Raw genomic sequence first — 23,215 nt, forward strand, 5'->3', positions numbered from 1 at the left:
ACATAGGTAAATAAAACAAACTATTTTATTAATAATAACACCTACCAAATTTTATACCTTAAAGGTTGATTAATTAACTTTAATCTTAATTTTTTAAACCAGTACCTTTTGACATTATTTTTCTGCAGTACTAAAATCCATTATTTACCTATCGTGTGATGTCGATATTTTACAGCTACTCCAGTTTTTAGTATGTGTTTAGTTTGATCCTTCTACCATATACGAGATGCACTTATCTACGACGAAATGGTATACAAACTTTATCGATGGCAACTTCATTGGTGTATAATGGTGTATAAGACTTTCTGCCTGGGCAGCCAGTATTAACCATAAACTGTGCTCTGGCTCTACAGTTAATTTTCACTCGATTTTTTTCCACTTGACTTCAAAAGACACAAAACACACGTAATAATACGAATCAAATGCATCATCTTCCAAAACGCAGGGTATTTAACAAAAGTTGACACAAAATTATAACCTATAACTTGGCAAGACTTTGACAAGCGTCAAAAATGACAAAAATCTAAAGGCGAGTTCATACGCATCGGCGTCCGTTTGTCGTTCATCGTTCCGTCAAACCAATAAAATTGAAATACGATCTGTCATTTTTTAAATAAACCAATAAAACTGGTTAAAAACAACAAGACACGACGCATGACGGATTTATATTTAAACCCATCCATAGATAACTTAAAAATGATTAGAAACTTTTTTTTAGTAAAATAAATAGATTGGTATGGGACGTCATCTGCTTTTCTTCTGTCATCGTATGTCGAAATCTTACCTGAGAAAAAAAACAGAGTATAGTTTCATCTCGTTGGAATTTGACTTTCGAAAAATCCGTTTGCCAAAAATAAGCCTTTTACGTCAAGCAGATTAAGCAGAATCGTGTTCAATCAATTACCCAACTTTTTGGAACACCCTGTATGATTTTTTAAAAAATTTCAAAATATGAAAAAAAATCAAAATAAATTATGCGTGTCCAAGCGTTTTCCCGAAAGACTAACCGTTTTTTAAATAACAAATATTGTAATATTTGAGGGGCGTTTTTACCCTCTTAGAATTTGAGATTCGAGAAACCCCTCCTTATCGAACCTCTACACCACACAGTCAACCCGTTTGCCAAAAATCAGCTTTAAACGTCAAGCAGTTTAAGCAGAATCGTGATTACTCAATGGTCATATTTTATGAAACACCCTGTATAAATTTTTAAAAAACCTTAAAATATGTAAAACAATAAAATAAAATATACGTGTTTAAGAGTTTTTCCGAAAAACTCACCGGTTTCTAAATAAAAAATATTCTAATATATGAGGGCTGGTTTCACCCCCTTAGAATTCGAGTTTCGAAAAATCCCTTCTTATCGAACCTCTACACCCTAAAGTCAATCTGTTTTTTCAGAAATCACCTTTTTACGTCAAGCGCTTTAAGCAGGATCGTGATTTTTCGAAACACTCTGTATAAATTTTTAAAAAATCTTAAAATATGTAAAAAAACAAAATAAAATATACGTGTTTAAGCGTTTTTTCGGAAACTTGACCGTTTTTTAAATAAAAAATATTGTAATATTTGAGAAGTGGTTTCACCCCCTTGGAACTGGAATTTCGAAAAATCCCTTCTTATCGAATCTCTACACCCTTGTAGCATAATTAATAAAATATGTGGGAAATGTTAAATATAATACATTAATTTAATATAATAGTAAAACAGGTTTCTGGATCTTAACATTAGGTTTCTTATAAACTAATATATAGATGGCCCTTGTAGTTCAATTTATAAATTTCGCTTTTTTCGAACTTTGTAGAACTTTTCCTAAACCACCCTTACAACCATCAGCGTGGAGAATAAAAAAGATAATATTTCCTGCAGTAGTTGTTTTATTGACCAGTCTTCAGAACCTTACGTTACACCCTCATGTATGCCTGTATGCCAAAATTGAGCTTCTTACGTTGAGTGGTTTGAGCAGGATCGTGATTAATCAGTGAGTCAGTCACTTAAGGATTTTATATATTAGTATGGATTCCTTTTATCACAGTGACTCTCGAATGGCGAAATTTGAAAACAGCTAAATGTGCATGGCAGTAGTACGGGAATGTTAATATTATAACATGAAAGGGTTTCCTATTAATCCCGCTCCCCGAACTTAGATGGAAATATGCTCTATGCATACCAATCGTATCGCTTTATTCCGTTGCATTATTTAAGGAAAATGGAGATTGGACTCACGTAACGTAGTTACTATGACATCCTTTTTTTCTCAGACGGTAATGGGGTTTTTCTTAAAATATGGATATAATGTATTCTTAAATTTCAATATACAGTATGTCCCCGGATTTTCTGTACAAGAGGAGAACTTTTTTGTTGCTGATGTTTCGAGAAAAATGCATTTTTCATAAAAAAATTTGCTTGTTCTAAAATGGTTAATCCAGTTTATACTTTTCATATTAAGTAGTTACTATGCAGTAAAAATAAAAAATATATATAACACTTTAAATATGACGAAAAAGTTTTACAGATACCTTTCGCAATAAAAGACATACGAGGGGTGTGCCAAATTGGAAAATTTTTCAAAAAGACCCTGTAGCTCAGAAACAAAGAGGACTATGAAAATTTTGTTTACCGCATTTTTCGTTTGAAAAAAAAATGGGACAGGTTTGTGCAAACCGCATACTTCTATCTTTACTAATAACGGAGATACATACATAGTTGTCGATTTTCGAAAGAAATCAGTACATATATATTATTTCGTATATTTTTCATTTTATTGATTTTATGGAAAGCACTGTTCATTAAAATGTTGTATCCTATGTTTTAGGGCTATTTTCTTTCTACAATTTTCTGTCTCACAATGTACCGTTTGTGACCAGGAAGAGTTCATAGTTTCGTAGATGTCGATTTTCGAAAGAAATCAGAACATGTATATTATTTCGTATATTCTTCTTTTTATTGATTTTATGGAATGCACTGTTCATTAAAATGTCGTATCCTATGTTATAGGGCTTGTTTTTATCTACAATTTCCTGTCTCACAATGTACCGTTTGTGACTAGGAAAGGTTCATAGTTTCATAGATGTCGATTTTCGAAAGAAATCAGAACATGTATATTATTTCGTATATTCTTCTTTTTATTGATTTTATGGAAAGCACTGTTCATTAAAATGTTGTATCCTATGTTATAGGGCTTGTTTTTATCTACAATTTCCTGTCTCACAATGTACCGTTTGTGACTAGGAAAGGTTCATAGTTTCATAGATGTCGATTTTCGAAAGAAATCAGAACATGTATGTTCGTATAGTGTAGTATGTGTTTCGTATGTGTTTCGTATATTCTTCTTTTTATTGATTTTATGGAATGCACTGTTCATTAAAATGTTGTATCCTATGTTATAGGGCTTGTTTTTATCTACAATTTCCTGTCTCACAATGTACCGTTTGTGACTAGGAAAGGTTCATAGTTTCATAGATGTCGATTTTCGAAAGAAATCAGAACATGTATATTATTTCGTATATTCTTTATTTTATTGATTTTATGGAAAGCACTGTTCATTAAAATGTTGTATCCTATGTTCTAGGGCTTGCTTCTCTCTACAATTTCCTCACTCTCACAATGTACCGTTTGTGACCAGAAAAGGTTTATAGTTTCATAGATGTCGATTTTCGAAAGAAATCAGAACATTATTATTTTGTATATTCTTCATTTTATTGATTTTATGGAAAGCACTGTTCATTAAAATGTTATATCCTATGGTATAGGGCAACTGTTTAAAGACTGTACATACTGTATGTATGATGTCGACCAAAATAGTTTAAAACATAACACTACCAAATATGAAGAAACCAATACGAGTATATCATGCATTATAATATATAAGGAATATATACATATTTAGTTAATACGTGGAGTAACATAAAGGAAAAAAAAACTTAAACATGCTACAAAGACAACAAAATAAAATACTAAAAATAATATTTAACCTAGATAAACTAACACCAACAATTAAAATAATTAATTAATTAATTCATTTAATAATTATTTAAAATAATAAATAATAATTAATTAATATAAATAATAAATAATTTAATTTAATAATAATAATAATTTCCTTAATTTCCTTTTTGTTAAAATACTTGCACTTATTTTTGGGACACCCTATATAATATGTTACCAAAAGAAGTATATCATAAAAACAAAAGAGAACTAAATATAAGACAATTAACAAAATATCATAATATATTACTTCTACACAAAATCAAAACTAAATTAATGAAAACAAATATTTTTTTAAAAAAACTAACAAACAAATACACACTTACGAAACTAGAAGAAAATCAGACATTAGAACGACCAAAAGAACTCAAAAAAATCTTTTACACCAACTAACAACAGAAACTACCACAATTATACAGGGTGTCCCAGAAAAAAGTGCAAGTATTTCAAGGGGTGGTAGATCTCGATAAAAGAAACATATTTTCTCTTTATCGTTTTTCAAATAGGTTCAAAATAACGGAGTTATTTTATTTTGAAAATTTCCAAAAAAAAATATTTTTTGCTAAAATTTCGAGAACCACTGAATCTTTTCTGGATTTTCTTTGTGTTGCCATATTATTAATAAATTATGTTTTTTAACTAAAAACTAAAAAAAAAATGAAAAATTTTTTCAAAAAATTTAGAATTTTCAAAATTTTTTTTTTCGCGAAAAAAACCTCAAAGGCGTGTTTCTGGGGTTGAACTATACTACCAGTTAAAATACTTGCACTTATTTTTGGGACACCCTGTATAATATGTTACCAAAAGAATTAAGACATTAAATTAAAAAAAAATAAAAAAACGATATTTGACAAAAACGTGGAAACATAGACGACATAAACCAATTTATAAAAAAGACAGAAAAATGCCTTCGATACCACCTGTCCAGGAATAGTTTTAAAAGTCTTCAAAGAGTTGCAGATGAAGAAGAACGCAACCAACAATCGCCACAAAGATGTAGAATGTAGAATGTTTAGGAGGGGAGTTAATCACCGCGACCTTATAGATCTATTGTGTGTTCCCCTTTCTTGAGTTATAACGAGTTATAACTCATCATACAGTCTCAGGGCTTTAAGAAAAGCCAGTATCTGAGACGGCTCCACAGAGGCCAGCTCCCCATCCTCGACATCAGACGTACCAAGGTTCATGGCACGAATGGTCGTCGTCTCGGCGCACTCAGTGATAAAAGGTGTTCTTGGGTTTCCCCATTTTCCCCATTAAAAATCTGCATTCGCCGTTGTTTCTCAGTTTCAGCCTACTGAGGTGTTCGTTGAGGAGACAGTGTCCTGTTAGAAACCCCGTGACAATCCGAAGATTGTTTTTTACTTAAATCAAGGAAAACCTTTGATTTTTCTCGGTCATAAGTTCTAAGGAACTTTTCAGAGTGTCTTAGACCGTTGGAGGACACCCATTCCAAGTTACGGATGGAGTCTTCCGGATTCTTCACCAGTTCCGCTTTCAGTTGGTTCCCGTTTGGAAAACAGAACGGTTCTGGTCAGTTAAGGTGTTCGCTCCTTTTTCTAGCTAGATCATTTGCTTTTTCATTGCCTTCTATCCCTTGGTGAGCAGGCACCCAGAGTAAAGGAGGACTTTATTTTCTTTGCCTAATTTGTTGAGCTTCTCCAGGCATTCTTTGACCAACTTCGAATTGATGGTTACTGAGTTGATCGCGTTAAGTGCTGCTTGACTATCGGATAGGATGGCAATTTCCTGTTTTCGATAGTTCACTTTCTAAAATAATTGTACGCATCTTTCGATGGCGCAAATTTCTGCCTGAACGATACTGGGAGTAGGTGCCCATTGGTTCGGAGTCTTCAGTTTTTCGGCCCAAATACTCCTATCCCTGTCCCTGCTTTGGTTTTGGATGTATCCGTATACCACATGATGGTATGGTCTTTTATATGCTGAGTAAGCGTCTCTTTCTTCCAATCACTTTTATTACTCAATACTACAGTGAGGTGTTTCTCAAAAGTTGTAAATTCTTGGTATGTCATCCACTGGGAGTTGAAAAAGTGGAATTTTCTTTTTGAGGGTGTTCCAAGCCCCTGACCTGAAAATTCTCCCAGTATTGTTTTCGTCAGTAACCATTCTAATCATTGTCGCATTGGCATAACTACCGACGACAATGTGTAGTGGTGTTAGGTCTAGAATGACCTCCATTGCTGCTGTTGGACATGTTCTCATGGCACCTGTGATGCAGATACATGCCAGTCTCTGTACTTTGCACAGGTTTTGCCTTGCTGTACGTTGCTCTAGTTTTGTATACCAAGCAACTGCTCCATAAGTAATCATGGGTCTTACTATCATGGTATACATCCAGCGCAAAATGTTAGGGGCGCAGCCCCACCTATTTCCCGCCAGTCTTCTGCATGTCATGAGAGCCTTTGATCGCCACAAAGATAAAACTTACTAAATAATATTGTTGAATTGTATAATACTTTTAAACAGTTTTATATAATTTAGTTAATAAATATTTATATAGAAAATGAGACAACCCCGCACATTTCATTATTTATTGCTTTTATAATCTCTCCCGAGTTTTCTTTTATCAGGATGCTTATAAAAACGACTGTTTAAAAGCTTTTATGGGACATAATAAAATTCAAAAACAATCGAAATTTAAGCATACTCATTATATCAGCTATAAAACTAGTATAAAAATGATTAAATAAATTTGCATGACTATCTGAACGTTCGCATAAAACATTTATGGCATCATTAAAGTTTTCCTCCACTTAAAAATAAAAATAGAGCTCGGTAAATAATTCTGTTAAAGTGCTTTTAAGGTGTTTAAAACTGACAGATACGGAAATAAAGAAAATATAAAATTTTGTGATTAACGTTCCTAACTTTTTTTTCAAACGTCATAAAAGTATTAATTTTTGCGACGTGATTGACAATATAAAAACGTCATTTTAACGTCTAGGCCTCTCAACTAGCAAATATAGTTCCCAGTCCTTTTTGAAATGTTACTGCCCCTAAAGTATAGTTCCTAGGCCCACTCTGCCGCTTAAAATGTTACTCTATAAGGAATAGTCACTTTGAAGTATATTTCGAGAGCGACCGGTTAGTGCCTACCTACCATAAAAGTGGAAAATAAACACCCCGATTGCAAGGCGCAAACATGTAATTTAAAGAAGTGGCTGGAACTACCCGAATCTTCGAATATGGCACCATAAAAGACCAAAAACTTTATAGTAACTTTTCAAAGTAGGGGTTACTAACAAGTGCTACCATAATGCCTCCATTACGTATTTGTTACTTTATAGTAACAATTTAAGTTTCGGGGTAGTCGCGGCCACGACACTTAGTTACTTCTAATTTATAGTAGCATTGAAAATAGAAAAATGGTTACTGCTACCCTTGTATATGAATTTTTAAAGTAGCTCAACCTAAGACGTTTATGGATGTAAAGCACCAGATGGCGGGGCGTATTTCACAGTCTTTTACTAGAGAAAAATATTTTTTGTTACTCTGAATTTTGAAGCGGCCAATAAAAACAGAGAAAATAAATCGATAATTTTCGGACTGTGCCAATTGGTTACTAATCGACCAGATACTTTTTGTCTATTAGATATGCTATTAAAGCTGGTAATTATACAATTCGACCATTGTAAATACCCGACAAATTCCACGAGGTCGATGTTTTTCACTTCGATAAGAAAAAAATGTTTGTTTAGATAATTTTCGAGATATTTTTTCTTTCTGAATGCACATTTTAAAGTATTTTATATTCTTTGTCCGCTTGATCTATTATACTGGTCGCACGTATCGAAGTTTTATTTCTTGTAGTTTTAAATATTTTCTTGTTTCTTGTAGTGGTAATGTAAAATTAGATTAATTTATTAAGTTTGATTATAATGTTTAGTGTAGACTACCAGAAGAAATTTAGTAGTGTTTTTATATTTTATTTTGAAGTTAAGTAGTAGGTGAAGGGTAATTAATTTTTCTTTATGTTTGATTAATTAATAAGTTTGATAATTTGTTTAGCGTAGAATACAAGAAGTAGTTTGTGTAGTGTTCTTGTAAGAGATTATATTCATTTATTTTGTAGTTGAGTAGAAGGTGAATGTATTTGGGTATTTTTTTTTGTTTTTCTTCTAATAATTATTGTAGTAGTTCTTTTAAATATTGTGATAGATACATTATAATCTTCCTTCTACTTTTCTGGTAGTTGAATATACGAAAAAATCTGATCAAATTTATTTTAAATGAAATTAATCTGATGCATATTAATTAATCAAATTAAACTAGTCATCCAAATAATATTAATTGCAATCAATTATTGAAAAATATTAATTATTTGGAATTTGGAAAATACTTTTGAAAATGGAGTATTATTGATAAAATTTAGCCATTTTTTTTACCCAGTAGCGTATTTCAATATGATCTTATCATTTATCACTGTATAATAACTTTGTTGTGGCAGAAAAATATACCAGTTAGTTTCAAAATATTATTTTTTTCAAACGTCACAAAAAGTATTAATTTTTTGCGACGTGATTGACAATATAAAAAGTCATTTAACGCCTAGGCATAAAGTAAAGCACTTTACGCCTAAGCATAAAAGTATGAAAATATATTATTACAATGACATAAGTCTCAAATTCAACGAGCCGTAACCATAGTTTCTCGATATATAATTACTCATGGTACAAAGCAAACTTGAAAACAAGGTATGGTCGATAGCGTCTCCAATTTCGTTCAATTTGCGCATATCGCCTGTAACGTCATATGCCATACAACAAAATATCCGTATTGTTCAATTGCCACTAATAAAAAAAGACCTAAAATAGGGAAGAATTAAATAACCCCTAAAGTTATGTAAAATCATCGAGCTGGACATTTGAAAAGTTATGACACATTATACACATTTATTATGTGTCATCTGTTTGAAAAATTTGAAATTGGCGCGTGGAGCTTGCCGACCAATATTGCCGTTTATCACCTGTGACGTGGTGACCAACCTGCGCAATATCATACCTTGTTTTTTTTGTATCATGATAATTACTTACAAGGTATGAGTTTTAAATATTTTTATATTATTTGGAACGTTTGAAATTGTTTAAAACATTATTTGTGGCTTTTGAAAAAAATAGCATGTTCTAGTAAAAATGACTTTTGTGCTTCGGCTGTATGTCAAACCTACAGTCTCGCCACGAAAAGTGTCATTTTTACTCCTAATAAAACAATATACTAGAAAGTTTTATGGTTTAACGGGCTTTGTGAGTTAAAACATTATGATATTTTCAGTTTTTATAATTCTTGATCGAAAATAAACGGCGTCAGCGATGGCTATGAAATGAAGATCGCTGTCATTTTATATATAAATTTTATAATATCTTTAGTTTTATATAATATATAAAACTGGACGCCGTTTTTTTTCATATGGTACAAAGTTAAAGCAAACTTGACTCTGACCATGTTTTACGCTAAGAAAGATTTATTTCGTGTAATAAAGATTTAAATGGTTTATTAAGTACATAATATTTATTTAAATGTCAAATAATATTGAAACAAGTGCCAAGTTTTATTTTTAATTAAGAAAAAAATTAATCAAGAATGTATAACGTTTTGTTTTCAAAAAAATTTATCTTAAATTCGTAAAACCTCAATTTAGAATAAAATGATCGAAGAATGAAATAAAATTTTATAGCCCTGGGTCAAATCGAAATAAAGTAAGTGTATGTAACTTTTTTTAAATATTAATAATTACCCGTAATTAGGCGTTAATGTACCAACATATTGAAAATTGTTATTTCTTTGTTAAATACGGTTTAGAATCCTTAAAATAAACAGCAAATATAATCGAAAATCAACAATGAAATAATAGTTTTGTTTAAATTTCTTAATCAGCTGAGCCCTATTATAGTTCGCAAAAATCCGAGCTATATTATTACATTACTCTGAGGGAAATACCGCAAATAATCGATATTTTTGACTTAGCCCCTAATCACATGCTTCATTCTTTTAAAGCTCTACGATTTGTTCACCAGAGGCAGCACATTTTGTCGAGAGGTTGACCAACTTTAAGAATATATAAACAAGGCTGCTACCTTCCTACAAAGTAGCCTTACTACAAAGTAGCCGTCGCTCATCCAAGACCACTAAAAAGTCACGGGGGTCAAAAACGGCTACTTTAGAGTAACTGTAACTTAATATAGCCTAATAAATGTAATTGCTTCAGATTGCATCGTGTGCTGCTCTGTTTTGATGTTTTCTTTTACTTGCTTTTAAGCTTTATTAAAATTTTGTAAAATCCCTAAGGCGAATAAAAAGAAATTTAAATTTTCTAGTACTTGAATTAAACAAAAGGAATCACTGCGAGCCGATGCATCGACATCAGAAACAAAAACTACATCTTTCTATAATCCTAGTGATGAACATTATAAATCAGGTAGTGACTGTCAAATTGAGTCGCACAACACGTACCCCAGAATGGAAGGGCATACCTGAGGTGCGACTCAAAAAGTGCATAATAAACAGTTCTAGCCACTGACAAGTTAAGCTCCTTAGAAACAGACCTTAATGCAAAACAGGCAGAGCTCAATTTTTTCGACAAAGCTTCGATATGTATGTCCCATTTCAGAGAATAGTCCACAAGCCCTAAGAATTTTACAGATTTTACGACATCAATGGTGGTGTTGTTAAGTACAAAAGGCTGCAACGAGTTCTTATACGACAAAGCTTTAGTTTTAGAAATGTTGAGACTCAGGAGGTTCGAGTCGCACCAAGATTTAATGGTGATTAAGTCATTTGATATAATCCTATGAAGCGCCGTGATGTCCTTGTTGCTCCAAGTGAAGCTAGTGTCGTCCGCAAAAAGACATATTTTGCCACTGATGTTTATGTTAGCAATGTCGTTAATAAAAGGAGAAACAAAATAGGGCCTGGAGCCTTGTGGTACTTGGCCATTCAATTGGCTTGCTAGAAGACAACGTGGTATCCACCCTCACAAAGTTGACTTCTGTTGCTCAGATACGACTTAAACCATTCGAGAGATGATCCCCTGAACCCATAGTGCTGCAGTTTATTAATTAGGATCTTATGATTTACACAATCGAACGCCTTAGAAAAGTCACAGAAAATTGTTGCTGTAGAATGATGGTTGTTTAGGCTGGAGTAAACTTTATTAAGGAGGGAAAACATAGCCTAACGGACCAAATCTCGTTTCTTTTTTATCTGAAAAAATAAAAAAGGTATAGAGCTGGACTATTTTCGAGAAACACTCGGTGTAGATGATGGTTCTAATTTAAGAAAAGTATGGGAATCCGAAAACAAATTTAAATTAAAAAGAAAGAGATACTTTTTTGCGATGCCTCCGCCGCCGGCTGCGATCTTTGATCCAGACAGCTCCGGAATTGGAATTTTAATGTAGCCGAGTTTTCCGCCGCTCCTTGGGAAATGGCTGCAGCGAAGAGGAGCGACGAGATTACAGCGCGGCTGACAATTGCCGGAAAATGTGGAAAAATCTCCTCTTTTTACATCGGATGAGGAATGCGAGGAATAATAGTGTAAAAATATATATATCTGGAAATGCGAAATCCAGAGGTTCCTGGCTAAATTAGAATTGTAGAATCAACGTACGTGTACGTAGGTCGTAAAATATAATTACTTTATACTCATATGTATGTTATTTAATCATTGCAAAAGCGCATATTTGAGTATCTATACAGTTTAAATTAAATATTCAGAAGGTATAGTTAGCAGATTTTAAAATAATGCTAAAACGGTGCGATTCTGCAAGCTATCCAAGGAAATAATCATTTATTATTAATAAACTGTTTTGCAAAACTACATTTTTTTGTGAAACTATGCAAAAATATCTTGTTTTTACAAGTTTCTTATTAAAAATACTGTAATGTATCGATATTTTTTTTTGGAAAATTACATATATTTTTTTCAGTGTACCAAAGTCATATTATAGGTGTGTTAAAAATATCATCTAGTTTATTGGCTTTGGCATTGAAATTCTTGGTTATGGTCTGAATCATAGAATCATAGTATCATAGATTTCTAAATAAAATTTAGAATGGTGGGACGGTGACAAAATATATCGATATATTTTATAAAATTCATCGATATACTCATCAATGTTTGGCATATATAATACCGTATGACCGAAAAAATGTCGTCTAGTTGGATTGAAAATGACGATCGATGACATTCCCCATTGAATTTTACATCAAAAATAACAGCGATCTTTATTTCAAAGCCATCTCTGCCGCCGTTTTTTTCTCTATCGTATTGTATATTATGCTTGTTGATAAATAAATACCGTTAAAAGAGGGTGTCAACTTACTTTAAAATTAATGACGAATGATATTTTATACGTAAAATTTTATGGTGATTATTATTTTTAAATGAACAGTGCTTTCCATAAAATCAATAAAATAAAAAATGTAGGAAATAATATACATATACTGATTTCTTTCGAAAATCGACAACTATGAAACTATGAACCCTTCCCGGACACAAACGGTACATTGTGAGACAGGAAATTGTAGAGAGAAACAAGCCCTATAACATAAGATAAAATATTTTAATGAACAGTGCTTTCCATAAAATCAATAAAATGAAAAATATACGAAATAATATACATGTACTGATTTTTTTCGAAAATCGACAACTATGAAACTATGATCCCTTCCCCGACACAAACGGTACATTGTGAGACAGGAAATTGTCGAGAGAAACAAGCCCTATAACATAAGATCAACATTTTTAGAAACAGTGCTTTCCATAAAATCAATAAAATGAAAAATATACGAAATAATATACATGTACTGATTTCTTTCGAAAATCGACAACTATGAAACTATGAACCCTTCCCGGACACAAACGGTACATTGTGAGACAGGAAATTGTAGAGAGAAACAAGCCCTATAACATAAGATAAAATATTTTAATAAACAGTGCTTTCCATAAAATCAATAAAATGAAAATATACGAAATAATATACATGTACTGATTTCTTTCGAAAATCGACAACTATGAAACTATGAACCCTTCCCGGACACAAACGGTACATTGTGAAACAGGAAATTGTAGAGAGAAACAAGCCCTATAACATAAGATAAAATATTTTAATGAACAGTGCTTTCCATAAAATCAATAAAATGAAAAATATACGAAATAATATACATGTACTGATTTCTTTCGAAAATCAACAACTATGCAAATATAAACCCTTTCCGGACACAAACGGTACATTGTGAAACAGGAAATTGTAGAGAGAAACAAGCCCTATAACATAAGATAAAATATTTTAATGAACAGTGCTTTCCATAAAATCAATAAAATGAAAAATATACGAAATAATATACATGTACTGATTTCTTTCGAAAATCAACAACTATGCAAATATAAACCCTTTCCGGACACAAACGGTACATTGTGAAACAGGAAATTGTAGAGAGAAACAAGCCCTATAACATAAGATAAAATATTTTAATGAACAGTGCTTTCCATAAAATCAATAAAATGAAAAATATACGAAATAATATACATGTACTGATTTCTTTCGAAAATCAACAACTATGCAACTATGAACCCTTTCCGGACACAAACGGTACATTGTGAAACCGGAAATTGTAGAGAGAAACAAGCCCTATATCATAGGATACAACATTTTAATAAACAATGCTTTCCATAAAATCAATAAAATGAAAAATGTACGAAATAATATACATGTACTGATTTCTTTCGAAAATCGACAACTATGAAACTATGAACCCTTCCCGGACACAAACGGTACATTCTGAGACAGGAAATTGTAGAGAGAAACAAGCCCTATAACATAAGATACAACATTTTAATGAACAGTGCTTTCCATAAAATCAATAAAATGAAAAATGTTCGAAATATACATGTACTGATTTCTTTCAATGTTATCCATTGTGAATTCTATTCATTACAACCTTCTTAAACCCAACGGGCAGTATAAGCTAATGACCTCTAGAGCTTGACCTCGCCAAAATTATCAGCGATTGTCATTCCCCAGCTTTCTATGACGCCGTTTTTTTTTCTCGATCAAATGGTAAAATGAGACAGGGAGACTCAAAATCGGTTAATCGACAATCAAAAATATTTCCACCGTACCTAATTATATCTCGAAGCTTTTAGTGTGCCTAACTCTATTAATTCCCAGGCTACAGCCCTTAACCCCAGCAGGTTTCCTTAAAGTATATGAAATTAAATTAAGTCCGACCATAAATCTTACATACTTACCAGACACGTCACCGGCACGTAATAAATCATACACGCAGCGCCCCCTCTGTTTATAATTTTCACCAGAAGCCGGATAATCTATGGAGAGGAGACGTCAAAGAAAGTGTTGAGAGCGAGAAAAATGACCGAAATGATTTGGTTTTATTTGAAACAGACTCGATTGATATGAAAAATGCTACATTGTTTTTAATGTTATGATTATACGGGGTGTTTTTCATCAGTGGTTCAACAGAGAGGTGTCTCACTGGAGTAAAAAATGTACAGGGACGTCATTTTAAATGTCTCACTCAATTTACAATTTTTCTGCTTACTATTTGAAGACAGTAGAAAGATTTTTTAATGTAATTTTTTGCTAGGATGCCGATTTTCTATCTCAACATTTTTTGAAACGTCAGTTTTAACAGATACGACCAGAGAGAAACTAATAACTAAAGTGGAATAGGGCATTTCGTAGACAAGTTTATTTTGTCACCGCGCATCTCAGACGCGCATAGCGTTTAGGCGGTCAAAAAAGGAAGTTTTCAACTTTGCAAGTTAAACATTTGACAGGATTAATTAGATTGTCAGTAGCTTTTTCTATTTCTTAGTTCTAGAAGGAGATAACTAAAATCTGTTGAGAATCGGAGCAAATCGGAGTAATAAATTGTTTTTGACTGAATGTACCTGTTCTTTTAGCTTGTCAGAAGAGAAGATTATTGTCATTATTGATTATTTCATATTCCACGATTATTCGGCATTTTGTAATTTTTGTTTTGTGGTTGAGACCCAGACAAAACGTTTCCTTTAAGGGTAAGTTTTATCTCGGTAATTATTTTAACATACCTAATAGTAATAGTGCCAAATACCAAACCAAACCAAACCAAACCAAACCAAAAATTAACGTTGATCGGTCTTTCTCACTTTAGTTATTAGTGTTCTCTCTGGCAAGAGTAGAGACTCCATAGACAAACAAATAAAAAGAGACTGGCAAATTAAATGGTAAAGAGAAGGGACAACGTTCCCGTAGCGCAACTCAGAACGCAAAATTTCGTTCTATTTATGTTGATCTGCGCATTGCGTCTATTGGGCCCACTATCTCTTAACAAGAGAGAAAGAAGCAGCTATATAAAACGTAATTTCTAAATAGAAATTAGAACAATCGCCTTTCGTTTTCGTCATCATGACAACCAAGATGACAATATCATGACAATTCGTCATGTTTGTTAATTTTTATTCTGGTGATTTACCTTTTTTTCTAAACTCTCCATTTTATTGACTTATGAATATGGATAGGGAACAAATTCCTTTGTTCCATATAGGTATTTATATTTTGTTACTTATAATTTTAGGTTATACTATTTGTTATTTTATTTGCTGCAGGAGCCAGTATCATCTATTTTCTATTTGTAATGGTGCCCCCTGTCTCTGATGGATATGTTAAAGACACCCGGTAAAATAAAAGTAAGTAGTTATATTTATCATCTTATTAAGAAAAAAAGTAGAAGTAGTAGTGTCAAAAATATTTCGAACCTCTCTTAACATAACAATTTAGTACAATTATTTTTTTTTAATTTTTTGGGTAGGTAGTAGTTTATAGCTGGTTTATAGTAACCAGAAACTTTATTAATATACCTATTTAACTTTTGTTTTAGGATTAAAACTGGACTTGAAAATGGTTCAGGATCATGATTATCGTAAAGTCTTCTTTGCTTGGATAATCACTTTGTTATTGCAATTAGGCAGTTTTTTTCGAAAATTAGATTTTTAATGCCCTTTAAAAAAATTGGCCGATTGTTTCCTGCAACAGTCAGTTCTTCTGCAGTTAAATTTGGTAGGTGGGTGGAATAAACACTGTTATTTTTTGTTGTTGTATTTTAAAAAGTTTATTTATTTTTATGTATAAATAAATATGTTTATAAAACAGTACAATTTTTGCTTTTTTTATAATTTCCCTTATAATAGTAGTATTCTTTCGTTCTGAAAGAAACTGTAAATTTTCACTTAAACTGATTTATTCCCTACACCACGTTCCCTTTACGTAGTATAGGGAATAAATCAGTTTAAGTGAACATTTTCAATTTCAGAATAAAAGAATACTACTAATAATGGCTAATTTAAATTTTCCGCCAGCCAGAATGTGCGATAATGTCTTACGATACGTTTTGTACCTATCTCTTTCTTTTTCATATAAAGCGCACATAATAAAGAAATATAGCAATAAAAACGTACGTCCTGCCATGGTCCTGCTAATTGGGTTCAAAATTGTTATTCTGAGTTGCGCTACGGGAACGCGGTCCCACTCTTTACCATGGGATTTGTCAGTCTCTTTTTATTTGTTTGTGTATGGATACGACGCAACCTTATTTTTTTAACCCTCCGGAGGTCGCGCGCGGACTCAGTCGTATAGGTACCTATTTTTCCCGATAATTCGGAAATATAGAAACATCAGATGCTGCGCCTAGTATCTTCCTGTTTCTGCATATTGTATGAGAAATGTACGTTTGCACATCGTTTAGGGTAGTTAGTATCTAATTATACTCATATGAGTAGTGTCGACCGTTTTTGTGATACTTTTTTTACATCAATAATGAAATCAACGCTAATCCCTGAACTCTTAACATAAAAAACACGTTAAAATAAACATTTTAGGTAAAAGATTCCGTATCAGTACCGAAATTTAAACTTTTTAATTTAAGAACAAGAAGAGGCAAGAAAGGAAAAAAACGAAAAAAAGGCATTTAGGCCTTTTTATCGTCCAAAAAACTTATTACGGACGAGATAAGAGTTTGATTAATTCGAGTGGAAGAGCGGGCCAAGATAGGTATCTGAGAAATTTATAGGTCTATGAGTTTTACCGACTCGAAATATACATATAAATATCTTTAAATATCTCAAAAACCAAAGCTATTAAACATATTAGACCCTTATAATAAATGCCTTATTTTAAGCTCAATAAAATACCGTGTGTTCCATTACGAAAAATATAACTTATACAGGGTGTCCCAGAAATGAGTGCAGATATTTTAAGGGGTGGTAGATCTGGTCAAAATAAACATATTTCCTCTTTACCATTTTTAAAATAAATTGAAAATAACCGAGTTATTAAACTTTGAAAATTTAAAAAAATCAACGCAACATTTTGAGAACCGCCGGCAGATATCGCCAAGTACATCCAATTACCCGGAGCAAGCCCGGATTTCAGTTAATTCGACGCACTGTGTTGCCACAGGGACAAGAAAGTATATGTTAAAAGTAAGTCATAAAATCACAACACCTGAGGAGTTTGCAGAGATGCAGTACATTTTGATGCACCTTACATTTTTAAGATTGTGATATTATTACATAAAATAAATTAAAAGTTAAATGTTTAATAATGTGTTAAAAAATGTGTTAAAAAGTTAAATTAAAAACTTACCCAACATTAAAAAGATACTTATGACAGATCGATGTAACTGCGACAGTTCTCTTTTTCGATATACACTTAACTAAAATACACTTCACTGTGCTGCTTTACTTGTACATGCTATTATAATAACTACTAAAATAGCAGTCCCCATTTTTAACACATTATTTTCATATAGGCCTCATCAAAATTTGAATCACTCATTTACAAAACACCTTGAAAAGCACACATTACTTCGAATACCTTTCTGAATGAATAAATGTTGAGAATTATTGTCTCTTACCGCCACTATTGTCACTTCCGAACTATTTTCAATCTAAGAAAATACATGTTTCACTCAACAATTTTAAATACGTATTTTGTTTTTTCGCTATTTTTTCTATGTATTTCAACAATACCATCGACAGCCAAGAGAGCGGCGCATCACTGATCACTGGTAACTGCTCCTAGAAGTGTCTAGCCCTAGCAGTCAACTATTAAGCTTGACCAATCAGGTTGGTTAGCGTGGTTATGTGGAGTGTGTTAATTCATTTGTGTTTGTCAAAAACTCTAACGTGATTGGTCGGGCTTAATAGTTGCCTGCTAGGGCTAGACACAAGTACTGCTCCTTTGTCGCGCCGCCGTGTCGAGCTTGCGTCATGCGAGGTTGCCGTAGTTTCAACAATTTCAAATTCAAAACACTCGAAGCAATCAAATTCTTATTAAATTTTAAAAATAAAACAGAAAAACATGAAAGGAAACAAACAAAACACAAATGAATTGGTTATTGATAAGGTCACAAAAAAGAAATTTCTAAAATGTTTATCGTAATTCAGAATTAAATACATCGAAAACAGTCTGACGAATAATCAATTCATTTTTGTTTTGTTTATTTCCTTTCATGTTTCTCTGTTTTATTTTTAAAATTTAATACGAATTTGATTGCTTCGAATGTCTTGAATTTGAAATTGTTGTAACTACGGCAACGTTGCTTAACATCGTCGTCTGACGCAAGCCCGCCACGACGGCGCGGCGACCGGCGACTCAAAGGACCAGTTCACACGCGGCGGTTCTTGGCTGACGGTTAGGCCAAAGAAGGACGACCGGTTAGGCGGTCGATGGAATTGTCGAAATACATCGAAAAAATAGCGAAAAAACAAAATACGTTGTCAATAATTGTTGAGTGAAACATGTATTTTCTTAGATTGAAAGTAGTTCGTCAAGTGGCGATAAGAGACAATAATTCTCAACATTTATTCATTCAGAAAGGTATTCAAAGTAATGTACGCTTTTCAAGGTGTTTTGTAAAACAGTGGCTCAAATAAAACAGAGAAACATGAAGAAAACAAACAAAACAAAATAAATCGATTATTCGTTGGGCTGTTTTCTAAATTTCTTGAATTGAATTCTAAATTACGATAAACATTTTAGGAATTTCTTTTTGTGACCTGATTGTGAATAATATGAATCATTTTATTAAATTTATTCCAAAATAAAGTTATGTTGCAGCATAACAAAGATTCTCGTAAACGTCATAAACGTAATGTTTTTGTTAATTTTCGGTGGTTTTTGTTAAGTTTTCATTGAAAGGGTAAGTACTAAAAATAATTAATGTGTTTTTTTTTTCTATAATTATTAATAATGAGCACTGATAAAAGATTAAATTTAACATTCCTAATTTTTGAGTAGAAATTTGTCTATGAATTTATAAATGTAGAACTATGTTCCGCCGAATTATGTAGAATGTGGATAACATAGGAGGTTGCAACACTGCAAGGCTTAGATACACCGTAGGGAAATCTCAGGTGAATAAACAAGTGGCACTAAAAAGTTTTTTCAAATTTCCCGGAAAATGTCAGGAAAATTTTTAAATTTTCAACATTTTTTTTTCGCAAAAAAAAAACTCATAGGCGTGTTTCTGGGGTTGAACTATACTACCAGTTAAAATATCTGCACTCATTTCTGGGACACCCTGTATATTATATAACTCTGTACATTTCAAAATAATTTTAAATTGTGCACATTACCTCCCTACATATACCCCCATAAAATATTTTGTTTCTACTATATTATCTTTCTGTTTTTTGTATAATCAGCCGAGGTGGATGAGGTGCGCCACCCTGTACACTTTCTACACCCTGTATCTCCGAAACAAAGTATTTTAGGATATACCTAATTTTATACAAACCCTTTTTACTTATTTCCATCTTAATACACAGTACAATAAACTAAAAACTTAACTCCATACTTTACCTAATCCCAAAAACAACCGTTTCCCTGGCTAAAAGGCAGCAAAGTAAACATCCCCAAGCCTAAATAAATAAGAACTCTCATTCCCCAACTGCCTAACTTCTTTAAACCAATTTACCGAAATCCCAATTATTAATAAGAACTTTTTTCAAAGGGGGAGTGTCAACGTCACTGTCAACGAGAGAAAAAAAACCGGGAATTGTCCAGAATTCCTTGACGTTGCTGTAGCTTTGTTTGTCAACGTCAATTTGCTGTTAATTTGAAGTCCCGCCTTAACCTTGCTTTCACCCATTTTTTTTTTCGGTTCCAGTAAAACAGAAATGACGATTCCAGGGCTTAATTGAAAAAGTTGGAACGAAGTTCAGGCTTAAGAGGATGAACTGTATTTTAAGGTAATCGAATAACAGCATCGGTAATTGTGTTTGTGAGTGTAACAAGTCGAAAAGTAAAATTGTCTCTTAAACGAACAACTGGGGATGGGGAATACGAAATGAACGGTAGAACAAGGGCAGATAAGGATAGAAATAAGAATTAGAGAGGTAGTATTGCATATTTAGAATTAAGTGCCGTGTCACTTTTGATGTCCACCTAAAGACGATCACTCAGAGTAAACCATTTATTGTGTTTATCATTGTTTATGTATTTTTACCCGTTTTTTTGTTTCACATGCCGAGCAATGTCATTGTTCTCTATTTCGTGTCTTTAAAAAGGTACAAATACAGCTTTATGATAGATTAAACTAAAGGTCCATTTTTCCTGGTTAATATTTCTGTTGTACTATTGGTATACAGGGTGTTTAAGAAAACATGTGTCATCTTTCGAGGAGATATTCCTCATGTAGAAATAAGATTTATTTTTCATATCAACATAGGTCCGCTTCTGCTTTGTTTCGTAGCTACAGGGTGTAGTAAAGATTTATTGTAATTTTCTTCCAAGTTCTTTTAGCGATTTGAATGAAATTTTGAGGGTAAAAGTTACTTTGAATGCGACATATTTTAAAGCTATAAAAGTGTCGACATATTCATCAGGGACGTGGATGTGGGTTATTACTGGAATATTTTTCTAAAAAAAGCATGTACGCCACTGATTTTTTTTTGTTAGAAAAATAGAGTAAGTAGTTTAATGCCGATTGAAAGTTATCTCTTGATATTTTGTCGATTTCGGCCTCGTTGATGAGATAAACGCAATTTTATTAATTTACCTTGATCCAAGTCTACTAGCAACCTTTAAAAATGTTTAATATAATTAATTTGTCAAAGTTTTAAATAAGTACTCATTGATTCCTCATTAAAAAAAAAAGAAAAAAGTTCCTAAAACATGTGTATGGAAATGCATAGTTTTAGAGTTACAGGGTGTTAAAACTTTTTAAAATTAGTTTTTTTTGTAATTATCTTAAACACCATTATTTTTTTATTTTAAATTGCTGTACATTGTGTTGGACTAATAGTAATAATAACTAATAGTTATAATATTTAATAATGAATTACGAAGAAAATGGTAATAAATCGAAAAAATACACTTTCCCAATAAATTAACGCACCACAAAAAAATAACCAAAAGTTTAAGTTAAGTTTTTGTCACAACCACTTATCCGATTTGGACGATTTTTTTTTGAATGATGGTTATTCTTTCCACAATGTTGCTAGACTAACTGTATTTTGATAGGAACCCTTTTTATACTAATACCGGGTGTAGCAATTATAATGTGTTTTTTAATAAAATTTGTGATACCCTGTAGAGTTGATCAGTTACAGTATTGTAACGTTTTTAGTTCGTTACATGTTTTTTTTTATATATAATATATGATGTCTGGCATACCGTCACCCGATTCCGTATCGTTCGGGCCTGATGATTTATTTGACGAATTTTTACGTTCTCTAGTCCACAACCCTGTTTTCGTTTGACACAACCCTGTTATCGCTCTGTGGAGGCGCGCGCTGTCAGCATCGCTTGTGTCAACCGTCTCCATGCTTAACCTCACTTTGTTTTGACGTTCTGTTGTATCCCAGCTTTTGGAAATGGTGATTATTTAAGTCTTCCTGTATAATTTGAATCAGCTGCTATTTCGAGGCTACAGGTAAAGATGAGTTATTACCTTTTATCGATTCGATATTATTATTGAATATTTTTACGGTAGAGTTACGGATGTCCCAACCTGTATTTGTGTTTTGCTGGCACGTTGGCGTCCCTTTTCTTTTGTCCTCCAGAATGTCACATGGAAGAAAGGACATGTTGTTTATTATTTATTGAGCCCTCGGAAGTATTTCGAGGTAGGTTTATTTTGTTTATTAGACCTTGTTTGGTTTTAAACAAGAGTTTCATATTTTTAGGGTCCAAGGTACGGACTGTGTCCAGGGTACGGACTGTGTCCAAGGTACGGACTATTTCCAAGGTATGGGTAGTGCCTTATGTACAGACATTCTCTTATGTACAGATGTCCTGTGGACGAGTGTCCCCAGTAAGAACGATTTTTTCTTACATCTAAGTGCCACAGCGTGGATGTAGCTTGAGTCCCATGCTGCTTCACTCCCATTTCTAAGCCTAGTCAGTAGCTACGGCTGTAAGGATTCATGGTGTCTCATGCTGGCCCCTTTGGTTGTGTTGGATGGCTGAGTACAGAGATGCGAGACCACCTCACGCTGCTACTGTTTGAAGCAAGATTACATAAAGAACAGCTAAGTGTAGATTTACGTTCTAGTTTTTATGTTTTAGATTTTCTATATTTTCAGTCTTAAACAGTAACGTACATTTTAAATAATATCATCGTACAGACTATATTTAGTGGTTAGATTATTAAGAACATTTATGTCGATTCAGTAGTTACAATGTGATTTAGATTTTAGGTTTCATTATATTACGCCTTGTAATAGTATTACTTTCTATAGATATTATTATTGCGCTATATTAACAGATGAATAACGAGACATAGATTCTAGAATCTACAGGTTGCAACACATCAGATTTAACACCACATAAAATTTAACAATTTAAATAAAGTAATGCTACTTTTCTTATATTTTCTATAACGTTACACGCATTGTATTTTTTTCATAGTCTTTTCAAAGAACATATTTAATATTATTTACATACATAGTTTTACTCAACAAATAACCACTATAATAATTATTAAAATTGTACAATGCTATTTACCATCAGAATTCATCATGAATAAATATAGTCATTAGTTTTAAGTAATATACAACTGTGTTTTCTTTCTCTGTACATGCCTGGCGCCCAATATCTATTTTTTTGTTTATTGTTCTTTATTAGTTTTCTTTCCAGTGAAATACCTTATCCACGACTGCTCTCCGATGAAAAGCTGCCGTTCGCAGTGGTAGTTGTTTAAAA

The 23,215-nt window shown here is 32.5% G+C and overlaps 2 protein-coding genes across 3 annotated transcripts in view; one reads left to right on the top strand and one right to left on the bottom strand.

Annotated features, from left to right (window-relative positions):
- LOC115876219 (Down syndrome cell adhesion molecule-like protein 1) overlaps nt 1-23,215 on the bottom strand; it is a 337,865-nt gene that overhangs the window by 173,334 nt on the left and 141,316 nt on the right.
- Nucleotides 20,131-23,215, top strand: part of LOC115876209 (FGGY carbohydrate kinase domain-containing protein-like) — a 38,739-nt gene continuing 35,654 nt past the window's right edge. For both annotated transcript variants that reach the window (XM_030891909.1, XM_030891910.1), the window contains exon 1: nt 20,131-20,259. In XM_030891909.1, coding sequence (XP_030747769.1) covers nt 20,243-20,259 — 17 coding nt within the window. In that variant the 5' untranslated portion in view covers nt 20,131-20,242. The remainder of the gene's footprint in view (nt 20,260-23,215) is intronic.

Source organism: Sitophilus oryzae, unplaced genomic scaffold (genome assembly GCF_002938485.1).
Source record: "Sitophilus oryzae breed Bouriz unplaced genomic scaffold, Soryzae_2.0 scaffold_1420_pilon_pilon, whole genome shotgun sequence".
NCBI lineage: Eukaryota > Metazoa > Arthropoda > Insecta > Coleoptera > Curculionidae > Sitophilus > Sitophilus oryzae.